The following is a 26,204-nucleotide window of genomic DNA, read 5'->3' as shown; positions in this document are numbered from 1 at the left end:
AATAGGAAAGGTGGTGAACAAACACCATTAACCTTTTGCAGAATTTAGTATTTCAGCAACAACTGGTGGGTTACAAACAGATCTAAACTGTCTGGTTCCCTTGGCAGCTGCATTTCCACAAGGGCTGCGAGGTCCTGTTGGGTGCATACAGCAAAGGCTGGAGAACCTCAGACCTTGGGTCTTACAAGAGGATTTCCTTCTTCGCTCCAGGCTGCAATATCCTGAGTGGATCTGCCAGCGAATCATTCATTTCAGGCAAGAGCCTGGCCTGTTTACTGCATCCTCTATTTAATTCCTGCAAGTACTATACTCGTGAAGCACGCAATACCGGCATTTGCTTCATGCTGCTGGGCCCTAGTCCCCTCCTCAGAAAGGGGAGGCACACTGGAAAGACAGCCAAAGGCCTTGGAAATCAGGATGTTTGATTTAGCTCCTCTTGGCACAGATTCCTCCCTTTCTAGAGGAGCCTTTTAGCTCCAACAATAGCTAAGTTTTGAATCCAAGTGTTCTCTCAGGTAGAGAGCGCGTCACTCAGCTCCTGTTTACACATCAAGTGCTACACACACACACACACCCCTCCCAGATGAACTCTGGTCACTGACATAAGCCATTTCACTATGAAAGAGCAGGAGGGACATTTAAAGGAATTCTGCTTGTGGTCCTTCAGCGACGTGCCCATCCTGCTGGCTGGATGTCAGGCAACATCAGGGTTCAATACAGGAGCAAAGAGGTCAGCTTTTAACAATAGCAGTGGTCAGTAATGGGTATTTTTCTGTATCAGATGGACCTGGGAGAGGAATCGAAGTCTTGCAGGTATTTGAGACTGAAGCTGAGTCATGGAGATTGCGCGAGCGCTCAATGCTGCTGCAGAACACTAGCTGTGTTTACTGGGCTGTGGGCAGGTTTAAGTGCTTTTCAAACTCCGGCAGACATGAACAAGGCAGAGCAGGCACATTAGTGACTAGTAGCATTTAGACAATATCCACAGTGAATGGTTACCACCATCTGCTTGGAAACCCTCTCAAGTTGCTCTTTTAGCATGCTATCCTGTCATGCTGCTGTTACTCCTCACTCATGGGTTACTAGCTAGTCTCCATTCTCAGACAGGCAACGCTAAGTGTCATTGGGCTGGCTACATGGCCAGCCAGAAGCAATAGGGGTTCTGTACAAGACTGTTCAAATGAACCTGAGGATTTTCTTTTAACTAGAGAATGGCAGAGTTGCACAGCTACCGGACACCCAACTCCTACTGAATTAACTGTAACTCTCTCCCACTTTGGGTGGAGAGCTTCTCACACCTGGACTAAATTATTCCACCTGTCAGTTTTCAATACAGAGGCAATTCCATGGACAGGCTGACTGTAAAACTTATCCCCCTGCAAACACTTCAGCAGTAGAGCAGAGCAGGCCATAGTACCTCTGCACCCTTGGAGTGGGATGGAGCAACCAAAAGCCGAGCTCATTGTCCATTTCTAAAGCCACTCACTGGCAGCGCAGCTGAAGTCTTGGCGATAACTGATCAAGGCTTCCCCAAAATGTACAGAGTGAAAAGAATCAAAAAGGTAGAGATAAATAATGGCTTTAAAGCTTAGAACGATGGACCCCGCCAGGCATTTGGTAATTACTCCACTTTCCCCGCGCTAGGCTGGACTGTCGAGAAAACTGCTAGAACACACTAATAAGTTGCCTTCCAAGTGTTTCCATTACATGGAACTCTAACCCCTGACCTAGAAACCTGACAGCGTTCACAGCCTCGGACATCAGCCGACGCGTGCATAAGTAGGAGTGGAGCAAAAAAGAACACGGGAGGTTGAGAACTGCCACCCACGTCTCTGGAGCTTACACATTCTGCAAGCTAACGTTCCAGATCTCTGAAGCATAAGAGCAGCCCCCCATTGTAGGGCTTGTCCATAGGGAGCTTTCCTTTCCACTTGGTATCTATCAGTGTTTGCTAGAGTACAATGTTTCTTCTTCAGTGTCTGTCTCATCCTGGAATTCGTGGCTCAGGAGGGATTTCTTAGAGCCGGTGGACATCATGCGGATCTCGTCCTCATAGTCGTCATTGTGCTGCCGTAGGCGATGGAAGCCATCCTTGTGCCTGTTGGACTTGATGGAGCAGACGCACCAAATGATGCAGGCTGTGAGGACCAAAGCTGACATGGTGGCACCTGCCAATGAGAAAACACTTAAGTCAGGGCCATGAGAGTGCCCACGCTCCTACTAGACGCGTCCAGATTCGCTGTCACTTACAGCACGAGCTGTGCCCATAAGAGGGACGAGCTATAGCGGCTTTTTTCATCCAACTGTGCCAATGCACCTTCCCCTAACCTGCAGCAAAGGGCCCTTCCTGTGCAGCAGCTTCAGGTGGGCAAAGCTGGGACTGGCACAGGGTTAAACCCAAACTTTCCTCGAGCTAACCAAGAATATGACCTTTGGCCTCCACAGGTGATAGCCACCTTATCCTTGAACTCCTCCAAACCCATGTAGTGGTCTGGCAGTAGCCAGCTGTGCTGCTTTCAAGGTGGCCGAGGGTAAGGGACGATACTGTCTCTTACTCCCCCGGCCTTGTCAGAAGTAGGCTTTTCCCATTGCTATTGCCATCCCGCCTCGTTAGCTGATTCACAAAGGGCCTCAGTAAGAGTGCTGCAAAGATCTCCAATATCCACCCTCTTAGCTGCAGATACAGCATTAGCAGGCACAAACTCTGTGGGATAAACAGTGAACCTAGAATAAAGGGCAGGGGAATGACTCAGGACCAGAGACTAACTTAGTGTTACGGAAGGGTGGAGGGGAGAAGAGAGAAAAATTATGGTCAGAGCTGGATCTCACGTCATGAATGTGCTCAAAGGGTCCTGAAAAGACGGTCTCTCACGTTACCTGCTACAGTTACCACGAGCTCCCTTTGAAGGCCAAATATCCTGTTATCCATGTCAAACACGATCACCACAGAGCTGGCGGCATCATGGTGCACCTGCACCTGGAGAAACAAATGTAAGGGCCGAGAACGTTCAATATTTTATGTTAGCATCCAGGTAGGCGAGAAGCACGTGGACATGCCAACAGCAAGTGTGATGCAGGGGAAAGTCACGCCTCAACCATCTCTCCCGCCCCCCCCAAGGGCTCATGGTGGGAAGTTCTCTTCCATCCACTGCACAAGTTAAATACAGCTACGCTGGGCTGAAAAGCAAGGCTGTTCAGCAGCTATTGAAGACTAAATAGCTGAAAAAACAAATCGGAGTAAAAATTAAGCAGGACCCAGGCGATAGACAAGACAGGGAAAGAGATCCTGTGATACGGCTGCGCACTCACCAAGACATGTTTCTGCTGATATCCTTCAGCTGTGGCACTGATGTTATGTAAACCCGGAGCCAACAGCACATGGAAATAGCCACCTTCCTTTGTGTATACTCTCACACCTTCATTGAGTACAATGACTGCCTTAGACACTGGCTTGCCACTCTTGTCTTGAACAAATCCATGGACTCCCTTATGAACCTGAAATCAAGAATGTCAGACGCTCAGAGTTCACATAGAGGGGTGGGGGGAGATACGTGAGCGTATTAAGATTTATTGAAATGTGAAATAGACCACCACCCTCTGCTTAGTAATTAAAATGCGCAATACAATGAAGGGCTGTTCATCTCACCGTAAGGCAAAGCGTCATTGAGAGATTAGCCAATTCCCTGGCTGACACACCACATCTCATTCCTCTGGACCTACCACCATAGGACTTCAGCAGCAAGGACCAGGCCTCATGTATCAATGTGCTCCCCCACAAGCCCCCAGGAGCTTCTTCTTTAAGAACCATTCATCTCTCACCTCCACAAGCATGCTAAGGAGAGACTTCTTATTCTCGGTCCACAGACTGGGGAGCTGTCCAGCACTTGGGAAGTAACAGCAGCTGGTATACACTGTGATCTCAGGGCAATGGCCAAAAGTGACACTGAAATCCTGAAAAACAGGGGAAAAGGTTGTGACATGGATAGCGTTTAAAAGGAAAGCTTTGGAATGAGATAACTGGGGACTTCGGCATAGTTTTGCCCAGAAAATCTGTTCCTTTAATACTACAGTTGAACCTCAGAGTTACAAGCTGACCAGTCCACCACACCCCTCATTTGGAACCAGAAGTACACAATCAGGCAGCAGCAGCAAACAGTACAGCACTGTGTTAAACTAAACAACTAAAAAAAGGGAAAGCAGCATTTTTTTTCTGCATAGTAAAGTTTCAAAGCTGTATTAAGTCAACGTTCAGTTGTAAACTTTTGAAAGAACCACCATCACGTTTTGTTCAGAGTTACAAATAGTCTCCATTCCTGAGGTGATTGTCACTGAGTTTCTACTTGTAGTTTAAGCCTGGCTATGCACTGAGGCGGAGTCAAAGCTCTCTATGAAATACCTTCATACTGCCCAGGTGACTGTGCCATTCTGCCCCCCGGATGACACCTCCTGGAATGTTCTTATCTGTACAGACAGACAAATGTCAGAAAATCCTCTGCAAAGAGTGGACAGCACAAAAACGGCCACAGTCCAGGGCATCATATGCACGTACCTGACTCATTTTTACAGCCTGGCTGACCTAGATGCATTGACGGATGGTTGTTTGCATACAGAGATGCTAAATGTCTCAGAGTTTCTTTATTTTCCACTATAAAGAGAAGGTTAGAACATTAGTAGGAGCTGCCTTTAACCGAGGCAGCTAAATTAATGACATCGCACAGTGCTCAGAGGGCCTCAAACAGGGCTCAGTTTCTAAACTGCATTTCCTGAACATTATGAAGTTTGGTCAAATGGACACCGTCACTGAATCCCATTGCACTGGCTTGTTTTTAATAGCTCCCAGATCATATACTCTCAACCCTTCCTGCAACGGACAGCGCAAGTTCTTACACTGCATAGCTTAACACTGGTCGCAGTGCCCCAGCTGTCTTCCATCATTAGCCAGGTAGTCTAATTTTCATTTCGCTCTCAATTCAGCAACAAGACAAGCCCACTCAAACCCAGATAACCAGCTATGCCGGCCCAGAACAAGCCTGCAGCTGAACACGGGACTATTGAAACAATAACTGATCCTAAGTGCTGAGTGAGGAGGCTAGTGAGGAGTTAGTTGTACCTGTCTGCACAGGTTTATCATATGGGTAAGTTACAAGCAGAGATCCACCATCCAGTGCAACAGAGAGGCTGAAATCTCGCTTCAGGATCAAGTTCTCAATGATTGCTTTGGTCTCCGGCTCTCCTATCCCAGAGTACGATGAGAAATTGCCTAAAAACAGAACAGACAAAGGAAGTCATGAGAGCTCAGCAGAAGAGTCTCCCTCTGCGATGGTAAAGGCTTCCAGAACTACACACTTTGCTAGTGTTTGTATCGACGCCAGCTGCAAGGTATTTCTGTGGGGCCACTGCCATAACAAGTGGCACCTAACAGCATTTAAAAAGTAAGACATGTGGTCAATGAACTGCCATCAGTGGCTGCATTCATCCACCACCTCCAATAGACCTTGCAGGTCACTATTTCCCACCACGATCTAGGGAGCAATTCTTGCAAGTTATCTCCACTTCAGTCACATAACTGATGCCGTTGTTCCCCAAAATCAATGCTTCACGCGTCCCCAGGCAACAAAGCCAGCCAAAACATTGGTCAGGAACACAGACTCCAGACAGGACAGACTTGGGGTGCTCCAATGTAATAGCTCTAGATAATTAAGGAGGAGGAGGTTGGCAACAAAAAGGAGGAGAGCTTCTGGGTTTAAAAGATCCTCCCACCCCCCGGAACCATGAAGTCAATATCAAAGTCATTAGGTGTGTCTTATTTCTAGATTCTGCTAGAGAGTATCATGAACAAACTAGGATTTTCCTTCCCTCGCAAAAAAAGGTATTTAAAGTTACCCTCTGTAACCTGTCTCAACTCTAAGAACATCACGATATCCCAGCCAGTTAGAATAACTGAGGCATAACTGAAGCGGTCAGCAGTGCTGGACCTTGCAACAACATGACTGACACCAAGTCTAGAGTGGTTATCGGGGAGATCAGTTCACCACTGCATTGGTTTTTGCCAAGAGACTAAACATTAACTAGCTTTACTTGTGAAGTCTGTGTCCAGATCTTTGCCGTGAGCATTGGTTTGGCCAGTCTTGGATGTGCAGTCTCTCTCCTGAGCGATCTCACGCCCGTCTGGATTTAGGGATGGCACAATCACAATTCTTGTCCTGTCAATCAGCTGTCAATCAACACAGAGAGAAGACAAAGTTCAGCAGCTAGCCATGAAACGTGCTCGGCAGACTCCTCCCCGAGACAAACCCAGTACTTTAAAGCTAATAATTCCCAGCACTTTCACTTGCTCAGGCTCCAAGAAGCGCTGCCTACACTGCAGAAGAGTTAGCCTTGGGTTTTCACCATTGTGCCCAGGATGGCAGGAATAGAGGTCTGCAGACCCTGGCCAGCTGCTGCAACCCCTGTGCTGCCAGCTGCCTCACAACAGTCAGGGAGGGACACCTGAACGCCCCACCCGCCATCAACTCCCATGGTCTTTGCAGGAGCCTTCCCCCCACCACACATGGTTGGGCCCGAACAGAGTTTACATTGTCCTCAGACACCCCCCCCCCCCCCCCCCCGCCAAGTCTTTTGGATTTCCTATAACCCACAGCCCTGCATGAAGAGGATGGTTTTCGGCAGTAACCACCCTTTGTTCAGGCCAAGACCCCATGGCAGGTGGGGAGGGCGTCACAGATGCTGCCTTCTTACCTTGGTGATGGCTGCATTCTTTTTGTAGTTCATACAGAGGAACTCTGCCAACGCCAGGAGCAGTTCGGTGCCAACCGGAGCATTTCCATGGATACCAGCAACAAAGCGGATCTTGGGCTCCTCGGGTTCAGACTGGTTGGGTTTGTTGGATATTTCAAGGGACCACATTTGACGGTACTCAACGCTGTGACCCAAGCTGCCAACAGATAAGAAACAGAAGCACTGATTATTTATGGCTGGAGAACCACCTCTGGCCTGGCCTTTGTGCAGGTCAGCGAGGGGCTGGAAGGAGGCAAAGCTGTTGCCCTGGGATGCAGCGTGACAACACTGCCTTCTTTGACCTGACCCTGAGAAAGATCCTCACCAGACAGGCGGGGACCCAGAGGACATCACCACCTCTGCAGGCTCCAGCTAGATCCCATATGCCACTTGGGATGTGACATTTTTGTCTTCCCTTCCTCCCCCATGTGTGTCCATTTCCTACCCTACCTTATTTCTTCTCTTTTCTAATAAGTCTGGCTTATCTGGACAAAACGACAATATTTTGCAACATTGCTGTAAGCCTGTGACCCGAAACGCAGCTAAATCTAAAGCCCTAAATGGCCCAATGCTGATAACATTTTGCCAGGTCTCAGGGGATTTCTAAGACCATGTGATATGCCGCTGATTTTCCAGCACTGAGGTTACAATGTGACAGAAGCTGCATTTTCTATCTCTGCTGTCTTTTCTCTTCCCTCTTGTGTGCGCTCATCTTGTTTGGTCTTCTAGGAAATGGGACTGGACTTTTAACAGCTCCAGCTTATTTCAATTAACTTCTCTTTCCCCCAACAGGACAGTTATCTTTAATGCCCTCTAGGAGATGGTCAGACAAGATTCCCTACAAGTAAGAGGAAAGAGAACAAGGAATGTTGTTAAAATGAAAGCCCTCCCCAAATGTTTTAACGGTTGTTCCTTTTTTCCTGTATCTTTTAAAAAGTTTTAAAGGATTTACAGCATGTTTGCGAGGTGCCAGACATGGTCATGTTAACACCTTCGACTCCTTGAGCCCATATATTCCATCTAAATTAATACAGTATAAAAGGGATGCGGCCAAGGCCCATTTAAACCCCATTTTTGACATGTGAGGACTATAACCCCAAGGGTAACATTTCATCAGTGACTGGATTTCCGACTGATAAGCAAACAGAGGGACACCGCAAACCAAATTCCATGTTCTGAAAATGCTACAGCTGACTGCACAAGCCATGGGTCACTGCCATTCATGAAAGAAGTGGAAGCAAGACAATGACGATTGACGGAACTGGAAGCTCAACAGAATCTACAGATGAGAACAGCAGCTCTGGAATAAGTGTGGGCAGCACACTAGCATTGCCAGGCACGGCATAGTCAGGCAAACAGTATGTGGAAGGGATATAAATCAGCAGATCGCACCAGGCCTGGTACTGGCCCCAGGTGCCATTCTGCCAACACCAGTCACAAGTGAAAAGACAGAGCGAAGGACCACAGCAGACAGGGGACCACATGCGGGTGGGCTGGTTAAAGAAGGCAACCCAGAAGGGGTCTCTAGGGCAACAGTGATCTGGAAGAGGGTACAAGGTCATAAAGAAAGGAAAGAACAAAGGAATGTCTGAGATCATACTGCCTGGGACACCAGAGGGACAGAGCCATTCAGGACACCCCTCCCACTGATTGCTTTCATTAGTGACGCTGTCCCAATTTGGGTAAGAACAGCAGAGGGCGCTAGAGAGGAGGGGATGCAGAAGAAAAGGCACTAACTGGAGCGTATGGAGAGATGCACATTCAAGAGCGCGAAGGCAGGATCTCCTTTACCCGGAGAGATACAGCTCTTCTCCGGGACCTTGATGTTCCTACCATGCAATTGATCAAATGCTCATTTAATGCTGGTCAGTGACTCAGCCTTAACTGTGATACCTACTCATCTGCTTCTTGGCCTCCCCTCAAGATCCTTCAAGACACACAACCATATATCTGCTCATTTCTGCCTACAGCCCTCCCTCCCTCCGCCAAAGGGCCTTTGGGATTCCCCATCTTTGTCCCTTCATACTTCAATCTTCTTCCCCCTCTGTGCCTGCTGCCCTCTATTCATATTGTAACCAAACCTTTTCCTGGGGGGTTCAGTGACAACCCAAAACCTCTATGGCTTTGAGATTAGAGGTCCATCCTACATCCAGTACAGATACCTGCTACAGGTATTGTGTGTCGCTTATATTAGCCATCTTCGGACAGGGACTCTAGCTTCCAGTGCGTGTAACGTGGTGAGCGCACTCATGGCAGGAACATCACATGCTGTATGCTACTGTACAGCCACAGGCTGTTTCTTTGGGAGGCCAGGAGCTAGAATCAGCATCACTTACTTAGTGAGATTTGTGATCTGAGGGTAGTTCAAGTTGAGGGCTCTAAGAAAGTCGGACAGGTCTTTGTATGGACGGTAGCGGTAGGGAGAAACGTCCATTGAAGAGGTTAGCACGAGGTGTTCCAAGCCGTTCTCAGCAGAGAGGTCTTTGATCAGGGTCTCAAACTCCTTGGCAGAGGGATCGCTAGTGTCTTCATTGGTGATGACCGGGAGCTTCCCCTCCTCAACTTTGGAATCTGTTCGTGAAAGAGTGAAGTTGACTTGCACCGCGCCTCTGTTCCCGACGGTCACGGTCTTGGTGAGCGGGTTATACCTGAGAGAGGAGAAGACATACAGGGAAATTGAAAGCAGGTTCAAACATGCCATTTGTTGCAGTATCTTCCCCAGCTCAACATCATGTTAGACTGTAACCTTTTCTCCACCACAATCTAAGGCAAGGTGCACAGCAAAGGAAAACAAAACAATAGCAAGGCAGCTCTGAGACAAGACATTCTGAATACCATGCTAGGCAGGGGACCCAGAATCTGAGTGGGAGCCAGTGATCACCACAGATAACTGCAGTTCCTACCAGCAGGTGGGGCTGGGGAATTCAACAGTCCAGCTGCTATGGTACAGGGCTATCAGGTGGGACTAAGCGAGGCAGCTTTGGCTGGAATGGTGACCAGGCTTTGGCAGATCCAGAGCAATTAAGCTATTCTTGAGCAGCTCTCTTTATGGTTAAGTTTCTCCTAAATAAATATCCACTTATTAACCACCTTCCACCACACAGAACCATCTGTGATGGTTCTCACAATAGAAGCCAAGCATTCCCATGATTGGCAGTTCTGTGGACTGAATTCTCTCTACCGGACAGTTCGGTCGGCTGGTCCCTAGGGGTTAAGTGCTTTGCTCAGGATAAGCACAAATCACGGCGCTCACTTCTGGCCAAGGGGGAGAGGAGCTAGCAACACAGCTGAATTAGGGGAAGGTTTGTCCAAGATCAGTCATTTGTCCAAGGTGCCAGTCACTCACCCTCGGGCGGAGGCTGTGATTTTGTAAGACCCCGGAACCAACAGGCGCCAATAGTCTCCAGCCTTGTAAGAGGTGACAGGGTGGTCGATGTCAGCAACGCTAATAGTAGCATTTGAGATGCCCCTTCCAGCTGTGGCGTCCAGCACAAATCCCTTGACACCCTGGTGAACCTGGACAGAGGACCAGAAAACCAACACGGTTCAGTGACAAGTCTCTGGGGCATGTACACCACTCAGCATTGCGATGTCCAAGCATCCCATGAGTCACGGCAACAAGCAGCAAATCGCTGTACGTTCCCTTTCAGTTCCAGTCCTGGGGGGACGTGAAGGAAATCCTGGCCCAAGTTCCAAACGTACCCTGTAAATACCCGGTTTGAAGTCAGCTTCATCTGAGGGGCACAAGTAACTTTCACTCAAGACACAGTGGTACAGTACTTTGCTACATCTGACACTGCAACATGCCTCCATTTATGCATCATGTCTGAAAAATGCCTCCACAGCACTCCCATTCCAAATCCCAGAGAAATAATAGCATAGGGTCTCCTCCAGACTTCTGAAAGGCGAAGAGACCCCAGATGAAGTTTTTAAGCCTGTTTCTGAGCATGCATCACAGGCTTAAGCTTTTATAAAGGATTTCTGCTACGTTCACAACTCATCTTGTGTTTTTTTCTGATAATCAGGATGGTTTCCCTGACACTGCAACAATTCCCATTCTGGCCAAGCAGCAGTGCTCGTTCCAATCTGCAGATGGGCCCAGAGTTAGACACACTCAGGATCCCCTAATGTGAGCAGACTTACATGGGATACTTCAGAGGCACTGTAAAGCATTATGCAGCATTTCTGTCCCTGCTGGCTGGTTATTGTAGCATCTCACCTGTTTTATGAACTGGAGCAGAGACCGGTGGTTCTGCTCCCAGTATTTTGGCAAGTCTTCAGCATTTGGGTATTTCACACAGCCTAACTCAATGGTCACTTCAAAGCAGTTTGTGTTTAAGTAGTTCCAATCTTGCATCCCCCCTAAGGCAGAAACATCAGAACTATAATTAAGGACCTCAAAATCTTCTTACAACAATCATAAAATACCCTGGCTGTTAAGTTGTAGAGCTTTGAGAAGTTAGAGACACACAGGGTGAAATTCTAACAGCAAAATGCTGCCTTGTAACAGAAAACTGAAGAGGTTTATACAGGGCAAGACCTCCCCCAGGCTTCAGAGAACTGTCAAGATGCAGGAAGGACAGATTTATTCCTAAACTAAACATTTTTCACACTTGGACCTCAAAAATAGAGACTGTAGCAAGTTATGTTTAAGTTTTTATAAACCCTCCTTCCCAATAGCCAAAAGCAAACCCAGGAGAGCACAGCCCACCTGATCACAGGTAGGCATAGCACAGATTCACCCAGTCCAGAATAACTTTGTCCAACTACAACTTAGAGGTTATAAAAGGGGCCCAGGTCCCTCTGGGCTAGATCCACCAGAGAAGAGAGCTAGGTGATTAATCGGAAATTCTAAAGACAGAATCTCTTTTCCACAGATACATTCATATTGAAAAAACTGTCTGAGACTCGAGATCCACCGCACTCAAGGCCATGAACAGTTTTTTCCCCACGTGGTGTTTTACCTTGAACATTATACCAGTGAGCCCCATTAGTGATGCCATGGGGGAAATACTCATTGGGGTACATGTCCTTACAAGGGCTGCCCTGGTACATCTGAGTATTTTCCTGAAAAATAGAAGTGATCACACATGAACCCTGGACTTTGCACGTACCGTGGCGACACTTTCCACGTTAAGTCCATTACATTTGAATATGCATCTTGGACTTGGCAGCAAACATTAAATACAGATGGATATTTATTAATACATATAGCCGCATACAGCACAGTTCTCGGAGCTACTGCTAATCCAGCGCTGATTATCTAGAGCCATGGAACGCCCATTCATGTCTGGTCATGCCCATGACTCCCACGGTGGCTCATTTGCCGTATGCACTACGGTCCCTCAGCCCAGAGTCTTGCATAATCAATTTTTAATGGCTTCCAAATATATGGACAGGGTGCTATTCCTACAGCACCTGTCAGGCTGATTATGCTGGAAATTAGCTCCTGCAATGGCAGCCTCCTGAAAGACTGGTTCTGCTGTAACCCAGGGAGGGATGGCAATATTACACTTAAAGGGCAAGACTCCATGAACATTACCTACACTCAAGTGTTTTTTTCCCCCCCCCAACAGCTGCAGTAGTTTTTTGCAAACCCATCAGTCACTACGAGTTACCGAAGCATAATGAGCAATTGCTTTGTTTTAGCTATAGCTTTACCTTGGAATACGAAAGTGCAAGCTGCTGAAACACACCATCATCTGGTGATTTACTGTAGATGGCTATTCCTTTCTCATCATCATCAAAGGGGTAATTAACCACCAAAGAACCTGCAGGGGAAACAAGATTCTACTTAGTGTGCTTTTATAATGGATCTTTAAATCCTAGCATAGAGGAAGCTTTTCCAAAAAACGCCAGAGAACAAGTCTGTATTTGCCAAGGCATGGAATTAGCCACAGTACTAAGCCAGGTAGATAAAGGAGACCGTGAACATGTAGTAACAGTTACCAATCCATCCTAGTGGAATGTTCTTAACCCAAGGAAGTCAGAGCAATTCTGAAACTGGAGTGCTCCAACTAAGCATTTTGCCCTTGCACATAAGAAAGCTGGGCACAGATCCTGGGGGCAATTTTCGAATGAGATGGGAAAGCAAGAGTCAAGGAAGCTTACAGGAGAGGAATTTGGGTCAGTGGTAGCCTTGGCCAGCCGCAGTTCTGAATACTGCATCCCTTCACCCCTTAGGAAGACTTCTTGTTACAAACATTTGTGCATAAGTCAAGTCTTGGATAAACTAAAGAGATTCTTACAAAGTTACATTAACAGCACTATGAGACACTTGACGTCAGTGCTGGTGGACAAAAACCCCAGCACTGTAGCCAGGTCTGGATCAACTTATCACTGCACTAAAGAATTCAGTGTATTAGTACTTGAGCAACCACCATCTGCCAGCAGCTACAGCCCCAGCAGACAAGCAGTCTGAGGAACAAGCTAGCATGCAGTGACTATTAACTTAGATCACTCCAAGAGGCAACTGATTCAATTATCGGGAACCTAGCAGCTCAGTGATGATGCCAAGTAGTTCCAGCTAGGTCCTTTCATTTTATACATAACCAGACATCCAGCCCACCTGAGTGCCTGGCACCGCAGATGCACTTAAGATGAAGAACCCTGAACCACTCAGAAGTTAATTCCATGGAGACTTTAACGTGGCTCATTTATCGGTGCTCTTATCGCGCTCGGCACTAGAAGGTCTGGGTGCCTCATCTTTCAGATTCTGAAAGAACGTAGCAGTTTCCCCTCAAGATGACCAGATAAACTGCCCCCCCCTCAGGGATGAGTGGCAGTAACCTTCTGCCAGTGGCCCCTCCTTAATGCACTATGGCCATTTGCCAGGCTCTTGCCTAAATAGAGCAAAAGGAAGCCAATTCCTTAGGCCAGGCCAAACAGAGAAACTTCTGCTGCTGCTCCTAGACACAGAGCAGAAGCACCCCAGTGTTACTCAGCCTCCACAGTGGGGCAGTGACCCCCTTCTCCCACAAGGGGAGTTTTACAGCAGGCTGGTTTTGTCTACATACCTCCATGCAAGTTTGCCGAGAGTACGAACGGAAAGGCCCGGAGCCAGTTCATGACAGCGAGAGTCTCTGGCTGCAGCGGGTCGGTCGTTGGGAGGAACTGGTCTGGGAAGTTCCGGTTCAGGTCATAGTTGTTACTATTGTTTCTGCCAACTGTGCTGCTTCTGTCTCCTGAGCAACAAACAATACATTCAGCCTGCATCCCCCCACATTCACAGCAGCACAAACCCATTACCAGTTTGCCTCAAAGCAAGGGAAAAAAGGGGTTGATTTCAACAGACAGCAATACATCTGCTCCTTACCCAGAACACTCCGTTCTCCACCAGCCCACTGTTCCACAGTCCCAGGGAGTTTAGGAGATATACTAATGGGCTGGCTTCCTGCAGCATCCTGCACCCCACAATCTATTCCCCTAAGTAGGGAGCCCACTTCCTGCATGCATATCTCTGAGAGACGGCTGTCAGCTGGAGTGGTCACCATTACGAGCCTTTGTCCTCTGCTCTCACTAGGTTTCTGATTTTATTAGTCAGTACTTTGAGAGGGATGACAAGTGCAATTTAAACTGGGGAACAATCTAGATGGACTGATAGCATCAGAGAAAAAACCCAGTGCTTACATCTCCAAACTAGTTTCATTACACCCGATCCGCGTTTAACCAAGTAAAGAGCTACTACTATTTTTTTGCCTTCCTCTGTAGTGTGGGGCACGGGTCACTTGCTGGAGGATTCTCTGCACCTTGAAGTCTTTAAACCATGATTTGAGGACTTCAATAGCTCAGACATAGGCTAGGGGTTTGTTACAGGAGTGGGTGGGTGAGATTCTGTGGCCTGTGTTGTGCAGGAGGTCAGACTAGATTATCAGACCGGTCCCTTCTGACCTTAAAGTCTATGATTCTATTTGAGGAACTGGCTTTGCCCTTCAGAGAGCTCACACACAGCTGCTTTACCCATTCTAAGCTCAGGATAAGTTCTGTATTTTATGATCCTTGGAAAAGCACTTTTCAGAGTGCCCAGCTCCTAGCATGGATGTTACAAAGCCGGCAGCACCAGAATGCTGCAAGTTTGAGTTGTGTCTAGACAATGCTGGGTTTCTTTGTTTAAACATTTGCCTTGGGAAAGCTACAAGAACAGAAGAGGAGGACTAAGGCAGGGACAATTTGCAGCTGTTGCTGAAGCGTAAGGGGCACCTCAGCCATTTAGAACTCAAGCACAGCACTTTGCACATCAAGAACAAGTGGATCCACCCTACCACAAAGATATAGCAAGCCCGTTCTCTGCCCTTCCTGAACAGGAAAAGTTTTGTGCAACACAAATCAGGCTCCTGGCCCTTTCACCATGACTGAGACACTCCCCAACGCCCACTCTTGAACCTACATGCATGAAGGCTGTTTAGTAACAGGCAGAGCTACCTTCTTGGGATTTTTCATAGCCATCAGGGTTCATGGAGGGCATGATGTGGATTCGGGTGTTAAGCACCAACTCTGTTACTTCAGGATCCGTTCCAAAGTTCTTGCAGAGATAATCGATGAGATTCAGAAGCAGTTCTCGGCCTATTACTTCATTCCCATGCATATTCCCAATGTACTTGAACTCTGGTTCACCTGGGCAGAACAGACATTTCAGCAACAGAACCAATGCAGGCTCATTGTACCAGCAGCAATGTTTTGACGTAAAGCCAGTGTGAACACTAGCACCTCAAGCCCACTTGTGATAGGCCTCTGAAGCCCCTTGCAGTCCTTGTCACCTCTTTCCCAGTTTACCTCCTGGAGTGAGATGGCATCAGCTGGCCACGGAGACAGGACAACTCCATGTAGGGACGAGTTCCTTGCACAGCTCAAAGAGACTGAGATCCCCCTGGAATCTCTTTGAGTGACTCAGATGAGGAAGGCAGCAGTTCTGCATCACCAAGAGGGGCTAATGCAGTGGGCAGTGTCCAAGGAAAGCCCCCACAGGGGACCGCTCCCCATTTCCCTGGGAAGCTCAGGCAATCCACCTGGGCAGACCAGGGAACTGAGCTCTGCACAATGGGTTTGTTTCATACTGCAGGTTGAGCGTGCAACCCACCCAGCGGCACTGTGCAGTGCATCTGAGTCTGGCTACCTTGTCTGCAGTGTCTGGCTTGCGTTATAGCAGCCACGGTGTGGAACGTGAGCGGGAGGACCAGCCACACCATGGCTCTAGGGCACCAGTCAGCATCCGTATCCAAGAGCGCAGGCAGAAACAGTTCTGCTCGCAAAGCTTTCTAAATATCGATAAGCCTAGACACGACAGCCGTGAGGCCTCCCACAGCAGTGCAAGGGGCTGCAGAAGAACCACTAGGAAGGGCCGCCTCATTTAACCAAGTGTTCCCTACACATGCCTCTGTTTCTCTTGAAATTGCACTGACGCCCACAATGTGCTAAGCTATTTCCAAACAAGGTGACCGTGTCCCTGCCTGGCAGGGCTCACAATCCAGCTATCTGGGCACGACTGAATCACCAGCACCCCCCAACCCTCCCCAGTTTGCACATACAGCTCCCACAGCTGTACTCCAAGGCATCTGAGAAGCCATCTGGCAGAGGCCCTGGCGCACACTCTGCTCCGGAGGTGCCCAGGCAAGACGTTACGGAAGGATTTCATGGGGCTGGCCAGTTACCTGGTTCGTGGACGCCTGGGTTATCCGATATCTCCATCACATACAGCTCCCTTTGTTCCACTGACTTGCCCACCGAGTAGAGGCGTGTGATGTTGGTGTACTCGCTGGCGTACCTCCTCAGGAAGATCTCCATGTCAGGGAAGTGGTGGTGGCGAAAGTCCTCAGGCTGGAGCGGCTGGTGGAGAGAAGTTGGGCTTGCTGCCTTCGCTGTGGCAGTGGCATTGGTAGCGGAGCCTGGGGCAGGAGAGGCGGCAGCTGGCGTAGGGTCAGGAACAGGTACCAGGACAGTAGGTTGCAGGGAGAAGTCCACCCCTGTTGCAGCCCCTTCTTTCACCTCAATGTGCTCTACAGTCATTGGCACATAACTGAGAAAGACACGAGTCTGCTTTCAACAGGAGATTCAAACAGTGAAACAGGAAGCTATAAGCCCAGCCCAGGGCGCTATACCAGAGCCGTCTCTTTTCCCAGCACTACCTCCCACCACCACATAGAACAGGGCTGGTACTTTAAAAGCTACACCAGAGATTCACCAGCCCGCACGCTGTCAGGTCGCACTCTGCGTTACCCGCGAGGACGACAACCCTGCCAGAGTCACGAGAGGCTGAGCTCCTGTCTACCGCTCTCTTCTCAACAACGGCCCCTCTAGGGCTGCCTTGGCAGCAAGCTACGGGAAGGGACTTGAACCCCTCTGGTGATGCTACCTTTCTAGGCTTTACCGCTGCCTCCCTCACCCACACTGCGCCGCCCCAAACGGTGGCGCTCCAGGGGCAAGAGTGCTCAGTGTGGAATGCAGGACAAGTCAGCACATGGAGCTGCAGCCTGGCACCATCACAGGAAAGAATCAACCGTAGCAGCTTCTAGCCAAACCCCATAAGCATGAACAGACTGTGGAAGTGAGCACGTGTAGCCGTACAGGACCCCGTCTGCTTCAGAGACGTTACCCTACGACAGCTGCTGTGATGTTATAGGTTCCAGGCACGAGCAGTCGGTGGTAGTCCCCGAATCTGCCCGCCGTGATGTTATGATCGATGCCAGCAACAGCAATGGTCGCGTTTGCCAGGCCAGACCCAGTGACTGAGTCCCTGACAAACCCTTTTACTCCCATGTGGACCTGAGGAAACAAATCAAACAGGAACTGATCAAGACAAATCACTCCAGGTACAGATGGATCCTTGCCCCATTGCCACCAATGCTGGTAAGTTTAGAACAGAGTTAGCTGGGCAGAAGTGCCCACCCAGCCTGTAATTCAGAGGGAAGTTTGGCTGGACCATTCCACTAGGAGACAAATCCCAGGATAAACGAAACAGATGCTACCGCTCGGAAATCCCTTGGGCTCCCCATGGCAGGTCTGCTTTCCCCATGGAGAGGGACCAAAACCTGTCAACATTTGCAACCCTGTCTAAACAGGCCCTGCCACGTAGAGCAGCGATACTGCACTGCAGCAGGACCACAGAGAAGCAAAGCTTCCTTATAGCTGGTGACTTCTGTTCATTCATAGCTGCCACATGACCACAGGGCAACCTAAGCTATTAGCCATAGGGCCACAAACACTCCACACCCTGTACTCTGGGGTTTGATCTGCCAGTCAGGTGCCCCTAGGCCTTGTACCTCTGGTGCGCAAGCCCCTGTTCCACCTCCTGAGAAGACAGAGCATGTTTTACCTTCTCAATGAAGGTGAGGAGAGATTCCCGGTTATACTCCCATTCCTGCTGAAGCTGGGACGCCATTGGGTACTTGCAGCAGGACAGCTCCAAAGTGATCTCAAAGCAGTCGGCCCAAACGTAGTTGTAATCCTGCATCCCCCCTGGGGAACGAGAGAAGATTGGTCACAAAGAAGAATGCTGGTGAAATGCCAGACTCAGGAAGTACCTCCCACCCTGAAGCCCTCTTGCAAACCAATAGCATCTCACGGAGCTATGAAGTACCTGTGGAGGAGGCTCGCAGGGCTGAACGCAGGTCCGCCTTGCTCCCTACTTCTGTATCAGGTCAGGAGAACAGCTTTCAAAGCGGTTGTGGGTAGTGACAACAATGCTGATGCAGCTTTCAGAACTGCCACCCGCACCCGGTCCGCTGCTGGGTGCGGAATCGTCCCCCTGCCTCCAGTGCTACCAAAGTGCCATGTGGTTCTCCCCGTACCCTTGATCTGAGGCTGCCATTTATCCATCACCACTCCTCCCCCTTCTCCAAGCCAGGATCACCCCTCACTTCAGTCACTGGTGAGCAGTTACAGCAACAGCAGCCTGACTTTCGTTCTGATTGGGAGAATCAGCTGTGACAGTATTAGCCCCCTGCGGCACAGTACCCGTCATCGCTAGATGCTAGCCTCCCAGCCCAAAGAATCGCACTACCCCACTGAACGGCTGCTTCCTTAGATACCCAGCAGTATTTGGGAACAGCTCACTAGCTAAGAGCTAGGTCACCCAAACCTCCCTGAGTATTTGGAAGAGTGAAGGAGGGCATGGGCTTGAGTTTGTTTTAAAATCTTAAGATGATCTAGAGGCAGTTCCACTTTCTTTGCTCTGTAACCTTCCACCTGCCTTGCAATGGCAGCTGCAGGCACTCGGGTAAGAGTCTGAAAGGCTGCCTAGTGCCAATGAGCACCTCTGTCCCTTCTGTTGGGGGGATATTTGGAAGTTCCTATGTCCACACTTCACTGAGTCAGCTCATCTCTCCATCCTGGACAATATGGACTGAACAGAGCACTGCAGCTGTTCCACCACAGCCCTTCCGGCATTTCAGGGTCACGCCTCACTGTTACATCTCTGTCACACAGCTGTATTACAGCTCCGAGCGCTCGACAGGTTTCAACCGTAACCAGCATGTTACAAAACAGCCAAACAAGTTCATGAAACAGGCTTCAAAGTCACTCTGACAGACCAAACCACACTGCTGCAGCCAGGGCACTGAGTGTAGCACTTAACTCAGTGTTTCCCAAACTGGGGCCGCCTCTTGTGTAGGGAAACACTGACTTAACTCTACTTCGTAAATAACAAAAAATTAGCTAGTCTAGCGGTTATAGAGCCAAGAGCAGAGACACAATGCTAATTAATCCTCAACACCGAGGTGAACTCTTACAGCAGGATAAGATGAGGGGAAGAAGTTAAGTGCCCTAAAGGCATTTTTTTTTTTTTTTTTTAAAGAGACATTGTCAGATCAAAGAGGACCCAAACTTTATATGGTCAATAAAAGCTTTCACAAGATGAGACCAATATGGAAATATTTCCAGGAGTCTTTTGTTTAAGCAAATGGAAATGTAACGAGTTCACATTCTGCTGCAGTGTTAACAGAACTACTGCAGCACTGTGCTAGTGCAGGAGAACCCAAGCCTGAAACTAAACAGAAACAAGTGAACCGTGCGGCGCTTCTCCATCTGGGCAAACAGACATTGGAGAATTACATAGATCTTCGCTGAAGGGTTTGGCAGTTTGTTTTTTAAGAGCGACTCTGACAGCCGAAGAAGAAAAGGTCAGCGTTCATCATCTACCTTCAGTCTCAGAAGCAACTCACAGCAGTCTGCTTCCGCGAGCAAATGCCATGTGGAGTAAAACAAAGCTTGGCCAGTTGTTAACCATCTGTTCATAGCAGGAAGTTATGAGTTTGAGATACCAATACATGAAAAGTGTATCCAGTGCTTCACCTGCCATTCATGGGAGTTTGAGACAAATGCTCAACCAAAACAGAGTGGCAGACTAGAGTAGGTCTCAAACACATCACTTCTTGCAAAACTAAGGGCAGGTCTTCACTACAGGGGGGGAGGGTCGATTTAAGATACGCAAATTCAGCTACGCGAATAGCGTAGCTGAATTCGACGTATCGGAGCCGACTTACCCCGCTGTGAGGACGGCGGCAAAATCGACCTCCGCGGCTCCCAGTCGACGGCGCTTACTCCTACCTGGGCTGGTGGAGTAAGAGCGTCGATTCTGGGATCGATTGTCCAGTCCCGACGAGACGCGATAATTCGATCCCCGAGAGATCGATTTCTACCTGCCGATTCAGGTGGGTAGTGTAGACCTAGCCTAACTCACAAAGAAGTCCACTGCATGCTATGGAATTTGAATTGTGTTAGCTACACAATCACACAGCCCTTTACACAAAGGATTCAGAGGTTTGCAGAGAGCCCAAGTACTCCTTCGCTCAGCATTTAAAAGACATCTGTGACTAGGGGTGTCAGAGGACACCACACAGCAGAGCACAAAGAACAAAGCAACAAGTGTCAGAAACGAAGACAGAATGTACTTTCATTCTGTGGAGCTGGTTTAATCTGTTTGGGGATAATTAGGGCCCTATGAAATCCATGTTAACGAAAACACGGACAGAACCCAAACAATAACATGGAAGCCAGGCTCTCCCCGGCACTGCAGGTGAGCAGGGAGTGTAGGGGCTGGGGGGGAAAACCAACACCCGAGATTTAAGGGCCGCTTCTGAGAACTCCATTCCTGGCTGTGTCAGTTTCATGTCAGCTGAGCAGGGGCACCATTTAGGGAGACTGGGGGGGGGGGGGGCACCTCCCCTTTGCACCACAGTGGAGTGCAAACAGGAAAATGAACCAGTGCTCCTCGCTCTTGCTAGAGGAACTGGAAGCCCTTAGTTGTGGTCTGAGAAGTTGCTGCAGAGCAGTCTCAGCAGTCCCCCCTCTCCCCCTCCCCATGTTTCCCTGGCTGTGTAGGCAGCAGGAGAGCTGACCCCCCCGCCAGGCCCTGCAGCCAGCAGCAGCACCAGCAGCCCCGGGACCAGGGGGGCACTCAAAGCACTTCATGCGGGTTAATAGCTCCTCAGTACCCAACTGACCCAGGAGAGAGCAGGTTCTGGCTAGCCTTGGCCCAGAGAAGAGACCCGTTGAGTGCTCATCTCCTTAAGTGTCCCGGCCTCCAGCTCGGGCGAGAATCCCACCAGCAGACCCGCTGTGATAAGGGGATAAGTACAAGCAGCAGAACTCAACCCCCTCCTTCCGAGATCTGTGTACAAATGCCACTGTGCTCTTATTCCCATCCCCTACCAAACTACACAACAGGTGGATGGCTGTGGGAATCGAGCCCTGGTCTAGCCTACTAGTATTATGAATACCATCAATGTATTCTGTCTGCAAGGAGGAAAACCCTTCGGTCCAGCCTCTTTAGCAAAATCTAAAGTCACTGGAAAGAGAAATCCCTTTAGCCCCAAGCTTGCTGGGCCAATATATTTAGCCTAAGAAGCTATATCATATGCCCCTAAGGATGCCATAATGAATATGTCCTCTTCCCCTGAAGAACAAACTGTCCCTTTTGCTCTGCAGGGGACAGATGGCACAGAATAAGCTAAAGAGGTGATTAAACAGATGATGCAAGTCACTTCCTTCTGATCAGAGAACCGATTGCTCACTGGCGTGCTGCTGGCAGCAACACCAAGCAGGCAGAGGAATGTTTTGGTCCATTAGTCAGCGATCACACCTGGGGGAGGGTGGGGGTAAAGGGGGAAATCCAGCTTCTAGGCATTAGCTACAGAACCTCACACTGCACAAGAGCTTATTCCCTTAGGGGAAGAGACTTCAGGAGGTGAAAGAGGCTTTGAAGGCTGAATTTGCCTCTCAATCTTGGGTAAAGGGATGGGGACCACATTGCATCCTCAGCTTAACTTCAGTAACCAGAGAGATAAAGGAGCAAATATTCAAGCAATCCATTTGCAAAACACCTAGAAGATAATAGCCCTTTTGGCTTCTGCATCAGCATCCTGGGCCTTTTAAGCAACTGCTACTTTCAGATCCTGGCTGACGAGACTTTTATGCATGTGTTCTCCCTGAGGAAGTGACAGAAGGAAGGCATGAGTGTCCGTCCATGGGGTTTGAAATCTGTCCAGTACAGAGACAGACTCTATATTATTACTTTATGAAACACAGCAAGCATGCACATCTCAAATATAAGAATTTCCAAAAGGGCTATTACGTCATTTCCCTTTTTAAACCCAAGAGCCGCCACGGGATCCCATCTCCAGTAACAGTACACCAACTCCACAGTGCTCCCAGTCCAGCACTGAGCTACAGAATGCCCCATGTGACAATTCCACTGCCCCACCAGCCACCCAGCTGAGGTTAAGAATAACTATGTTGTGTGCAGGGGAATTAAAAAAAGGAACAGTAACTGAGCATGGAACAGAGATAGTCTCAAAAGGTCTCCAGCCTGAGCTGTGCTAATCTAAGGAGCTGGCGAGCAGAAGCCAAGTTCAGCAGTGGCTCAGAGGACCACATTTTTTATGACTTGACCTTCAGGATTACTCCCATGGCCCTGCACATGCCACCTTAGTTCAACACCACACCCACGCAAAACACACACTCATTTGCAAACTCAGAAACAAGGGCCAACAGGATCTGGCCACAGCACAAGGTTTGACCAGTGACTCCAAGTCCAGGACAATGAATCCCACAGCAGTCTACCTTCTGGCAGGTTTGATTACACAAGATAAAATACAGCAGGAGAAAGTTGCTCTGTTGAGAAATTATGTCCCTTCCTCCCCCTCCTCCCCACATGGCTTTAAGTCACTTAAAACCTGGCCTCTTTCCTGGCACATTTTAATCTGCAGGCTGTAGCATACACATGGCCACAAACCTTTAGCAGTCCTGCTGCAGGCATTGCACATTAGCTGAGATTAGGAGAAGGCCCACTTTGGAAAATGTACCCATAATCCTCTCCAAGGGGTACCAGAATCTTGGGGTCTTCATTTCATAGCACTTTAACAATAGTTCCAGAGCCCACTCACTATAAGCCTCAGAGATCCCTGGCACAGAGCTGAAGAGTCAGGTGATCTTTAATATTTGAATTTTTGGCAATTTCAGTAAATGTTGCACATAGCTGGCTTCCCTCCCCTCTGCCTGCCCTTCATCCGACACCACCCATCAATGTTAATGCATTAAAAAACAGAAGGAACCCACCGACTGCACACATCATCACAATCAGTCCTTGCTGGAAGCCTTAAGCTCCCATATTCCCTTCTCATTTCTCAGCCTCTTTGGGTCATGTCTCAGTTATAATCTCAGGGCAGGGACTGACTTTATTGATTGCAAAAGCACCACATGTGAGCATGGTGCCTTTAAATAGCAATTACTAGAACTCGTTAAAGCATTGTTTATGAGACTAACCACATATGTGCATTTAAAGGCTCCTGGATTGCCAAGTCTCACCTGTCCTTCACTCTAGTGGTTGGTGCAAACACAATGTTTATAAGTCACTAGCCAAGCCTTCTTGTGTGTGCTGTGAATTCTATTTTGCTTAGTTTCCCCACAGTCACTGCCTCTAAGTCACATAAAAGCAAGTCTGCGGGGTTGGAGAATACCTGAATTGGAGTTTACGGTTCCCCATTGCTGAGGGGCTTGTTATCACCGTGAAGTTGGAAGCCTCTATAAGTCTCTGTACTGGACAGATTTCAAACCCCACTGACTTACAAAATGGAGGACACTCATGCCTTCCTTCTGTCACTTCCTCAGCGAGAACACATGTATAAAAGCCTTGTCAGCCAGGATCTGAAAGTAGCAGCTGCTTAAAAGGCCCAGGATGCTGATGCAGAAGCCATCAAGAACATGCTTACAAATCCTGGCTGTTTGTGCTTGGCTAGTTGTTGTACACTAGAGAGCCAGTTTCAGACTTCGAAGTTACGAGGCAGTCTGCAAGTGCTTACCTACTACTGCTACCAAACCTCAGGATTAGGAGGACACTGAGGCTGAGAGACCCAACAGCAAATGTTCCTCCACAGCACACTTATTTCAGGTACACAAAATGGTTAGCTATGGATCAATTAGTTCATGGCAAGGTCTGCAACATTACTGCTGTAACATACAAGCTGACGGGCTTAGATGGTTTATACAACTGTCACCAGAGTAAGGTAGCTCCAGGATATCCTGGTTCTAGCTAAAGCAGTCAGGTTCCTTCCACAACCCTTCACTTGTTCGGAGTCCCTGTACAAACACAATAAACCTGGTTGAGCCAGGCAACCTACAGCCTGTCCAACGTAGGTGTGCTCAGTGGGCGGGAGTAGGAAGCAGGTATTAAGGAAACACCGTAAAACTGAGTATTATTTGGACAGTGAAATCCCCAGCAATGAATCAGCTATAATGGGGAAAACAGATCTAGACCTTTTCCCCCTACAAGCGTATGGTGTGTTACAGACCAGTATTTGAATTCCGTCCCAAGAAGTGTGAACTTGAGGTTTACACACGAGTCATTCAGCTCCTAAACCCAGACTTCAGATCATCATCATCTTTTAGGAATTACTGCTCAATAAAATTTCAAGCCTTCACTAGGGCTTTCTAATTCTGCAGCTTACGTACAGCTCACTCCATAGCCCCCTCAGCTTCAGAGTGGGCAAAGACTGGAGGGTAGCTGTTTACAGAACTGTGCTACACTAGCTCTACATTTCTATTTTGTCCTCCATGATAAGAAACCCCACCCTATCTGGCAAGTCTATGTTTGCGTAACAGCCTCTGCTGGGAGCTAGGACGAGAGCAAACTCAGGATGTAGTAATGATTAATATTTCTGCTGGCCCATGGGACTTTGCAGGAATAGCATGCCATCACATGCCAATAGGACTGGTATGATAATTTGTGGGAGACAAGTACCCATCAATGACAGAGCAGTCACTCTTCAATATGGCTGAGTCATGCCATTTCCCCTCCAAAGAACAGGGCATGGGGAAGATAAGCTAATCTGAGTTTAAGAAAGGGGCTGTTTAAAACATCAGAAGCTAAGTGTCTCTAAGTTACCAGAGCAGAAGACCACCCATTATCAGACATTCCAGACTTCCCTGAAGAGAATGTTCAATGGAACGTAAGAGACTAAAGAGAATCAGACAGTGAATTGCATCGACCATACAAATAACTTTGTTCAGAGCAATGACTAGTGATCTACTAACTAATGGTTTCCACCCCCTAGACAGTTTAGGTGGGGATTTTCAAATATACCTAAGGCGTTTGTATGCCCAGTTCCCCATTATAATTATGGGAGCTGGCTGTACAGTTACCCTAAGCATATTTGAACACACAATAGACTTTAACCCCCTACACCAGGTTCCCAAATTGTGATCCACCGAGCACTTGCAGGTGGCCCATGGCACCATTTTGCTTCCTTTACAGCTGCATTAAAAGCTAAAAATATATTCCTTTCTTACCATTACTTTTCAACTGCAGCAATTGCTACAAAGATGTTTGGCAGCTAAGATGGCCCATGAAAATATAAGGAGAGGGGAGAGCTCTATGACACATGCCATCAAGATGGGATCCAGACCAAGAGTTGCAGAACCCTGCTAAGCAATATACTGAAATAACTTACCTTCTACATCATACCAATGAGCTCCATTAGTGATGCCATCCTTGAATGTCTCAAACTGCTCCCCTGGGCAGTTTGGGGTGCCAGTTTTCATTATCGGGTGGTTCGAAGCATAGGCTTTTGCCAGGTATTTAAACACTTCATCATCAGCTGATTTGCTATAGATTCCATTGGGCTCGTGCATGGGAGAGTCATCATAGGGATAGCTGGCAACCACAGAGCCCCCGTGCAGGTTCCCAGAGAGCACAAACCTGGTTTTCAACAACAACAACAAAAAATGCTTATTAGAATCAGACAGAGCACACTAGGGCAGAGGTAACTGCCAGCACCCGTCATCCTGATTAATATAGCTCCTTCTGGCCCAAAGTACTTCAATGATGACATTCTGAAATCCACCCTTCTGGGAAGGAAAGTGGCAGCTCTTTCCAAACTGCATGGCTTTTTGGGACAGTAAGTGAACAGCCCTGTATCCAATTAACGCTGCATGACTAG

The 26,204-nt window shown here is 48.3% G+C and overlaps 1 protein-coding gene across 2 annotated transcripts; it reads right to left on the bottom strand.

Annotated features, from left to right (window-relative positions):
- CPD (carboxypeptidase D) lies at positions 1–25,773 on the bottom strand. Of its 2 annotated transcripts, XM_065418090.1 has the most exons (20): positions 25,716–25,773; positions 18,086–18,228; positions 17,366–17,535; positions 16,425–16,789; positions 15,199–15,390; positions 13,794–13,961; positions 12,439–12,548; positions 11,742–11,844; positions 10,997–11,139; positions 10,124–10,293; positions 9,114–9,425; positions 6,739–6,934; positions 6,079–6,214; positions 5,111–5,260; positions 4,550–4,645; positions 4,397–4,461; positions 3,820–3,951; positions 3,310–3,495; positions 2,878–2,977; positions 1–2,168 (listed from the first exon to the last, which is right to left on the bottom strand). In XM_065418090.1, the coding sequence occupies exons 2-20, from the start codon at positions 18,221–18,223 to the stop codon at positions 1,942–1,944; spliced, it is 3,159 nt and encodes a 1,052-aa protein (XP_065274162.1). In that variant the 5' UTR covers positions 18,224–18,228; positions 25,716–25,773; the 3' UTR covers positions 1–1,941. The 2 variants fall into 2 exon arrangements, with proteins under 2 accessions (XP_065274162.1, XP_065274163.1); XM_065418091.1 differs by lacking the exons at positions 10,997–11,139; positions 11,742–11,844.
- Positions 25,774–26,204: the final 431 nt, after the last annotated feature.

This window comes from Emys orbicularis, chromosome 17, assembly GCF_028017835.1.
Source record: "Emys orbicularis isolate rEmyOrb1 chromosome 17, rEmyOrb1.hap1, whole genome shotgun sequence".
Classification (NCBI taxonomy): Eukaryota; Metazoa; Chordata; order Testudines; family Emydidae; genus Emys; species Emys orbicularis.
This window is presented reverse-complemented; position numbering and strand designations above follow the sequence as displayed.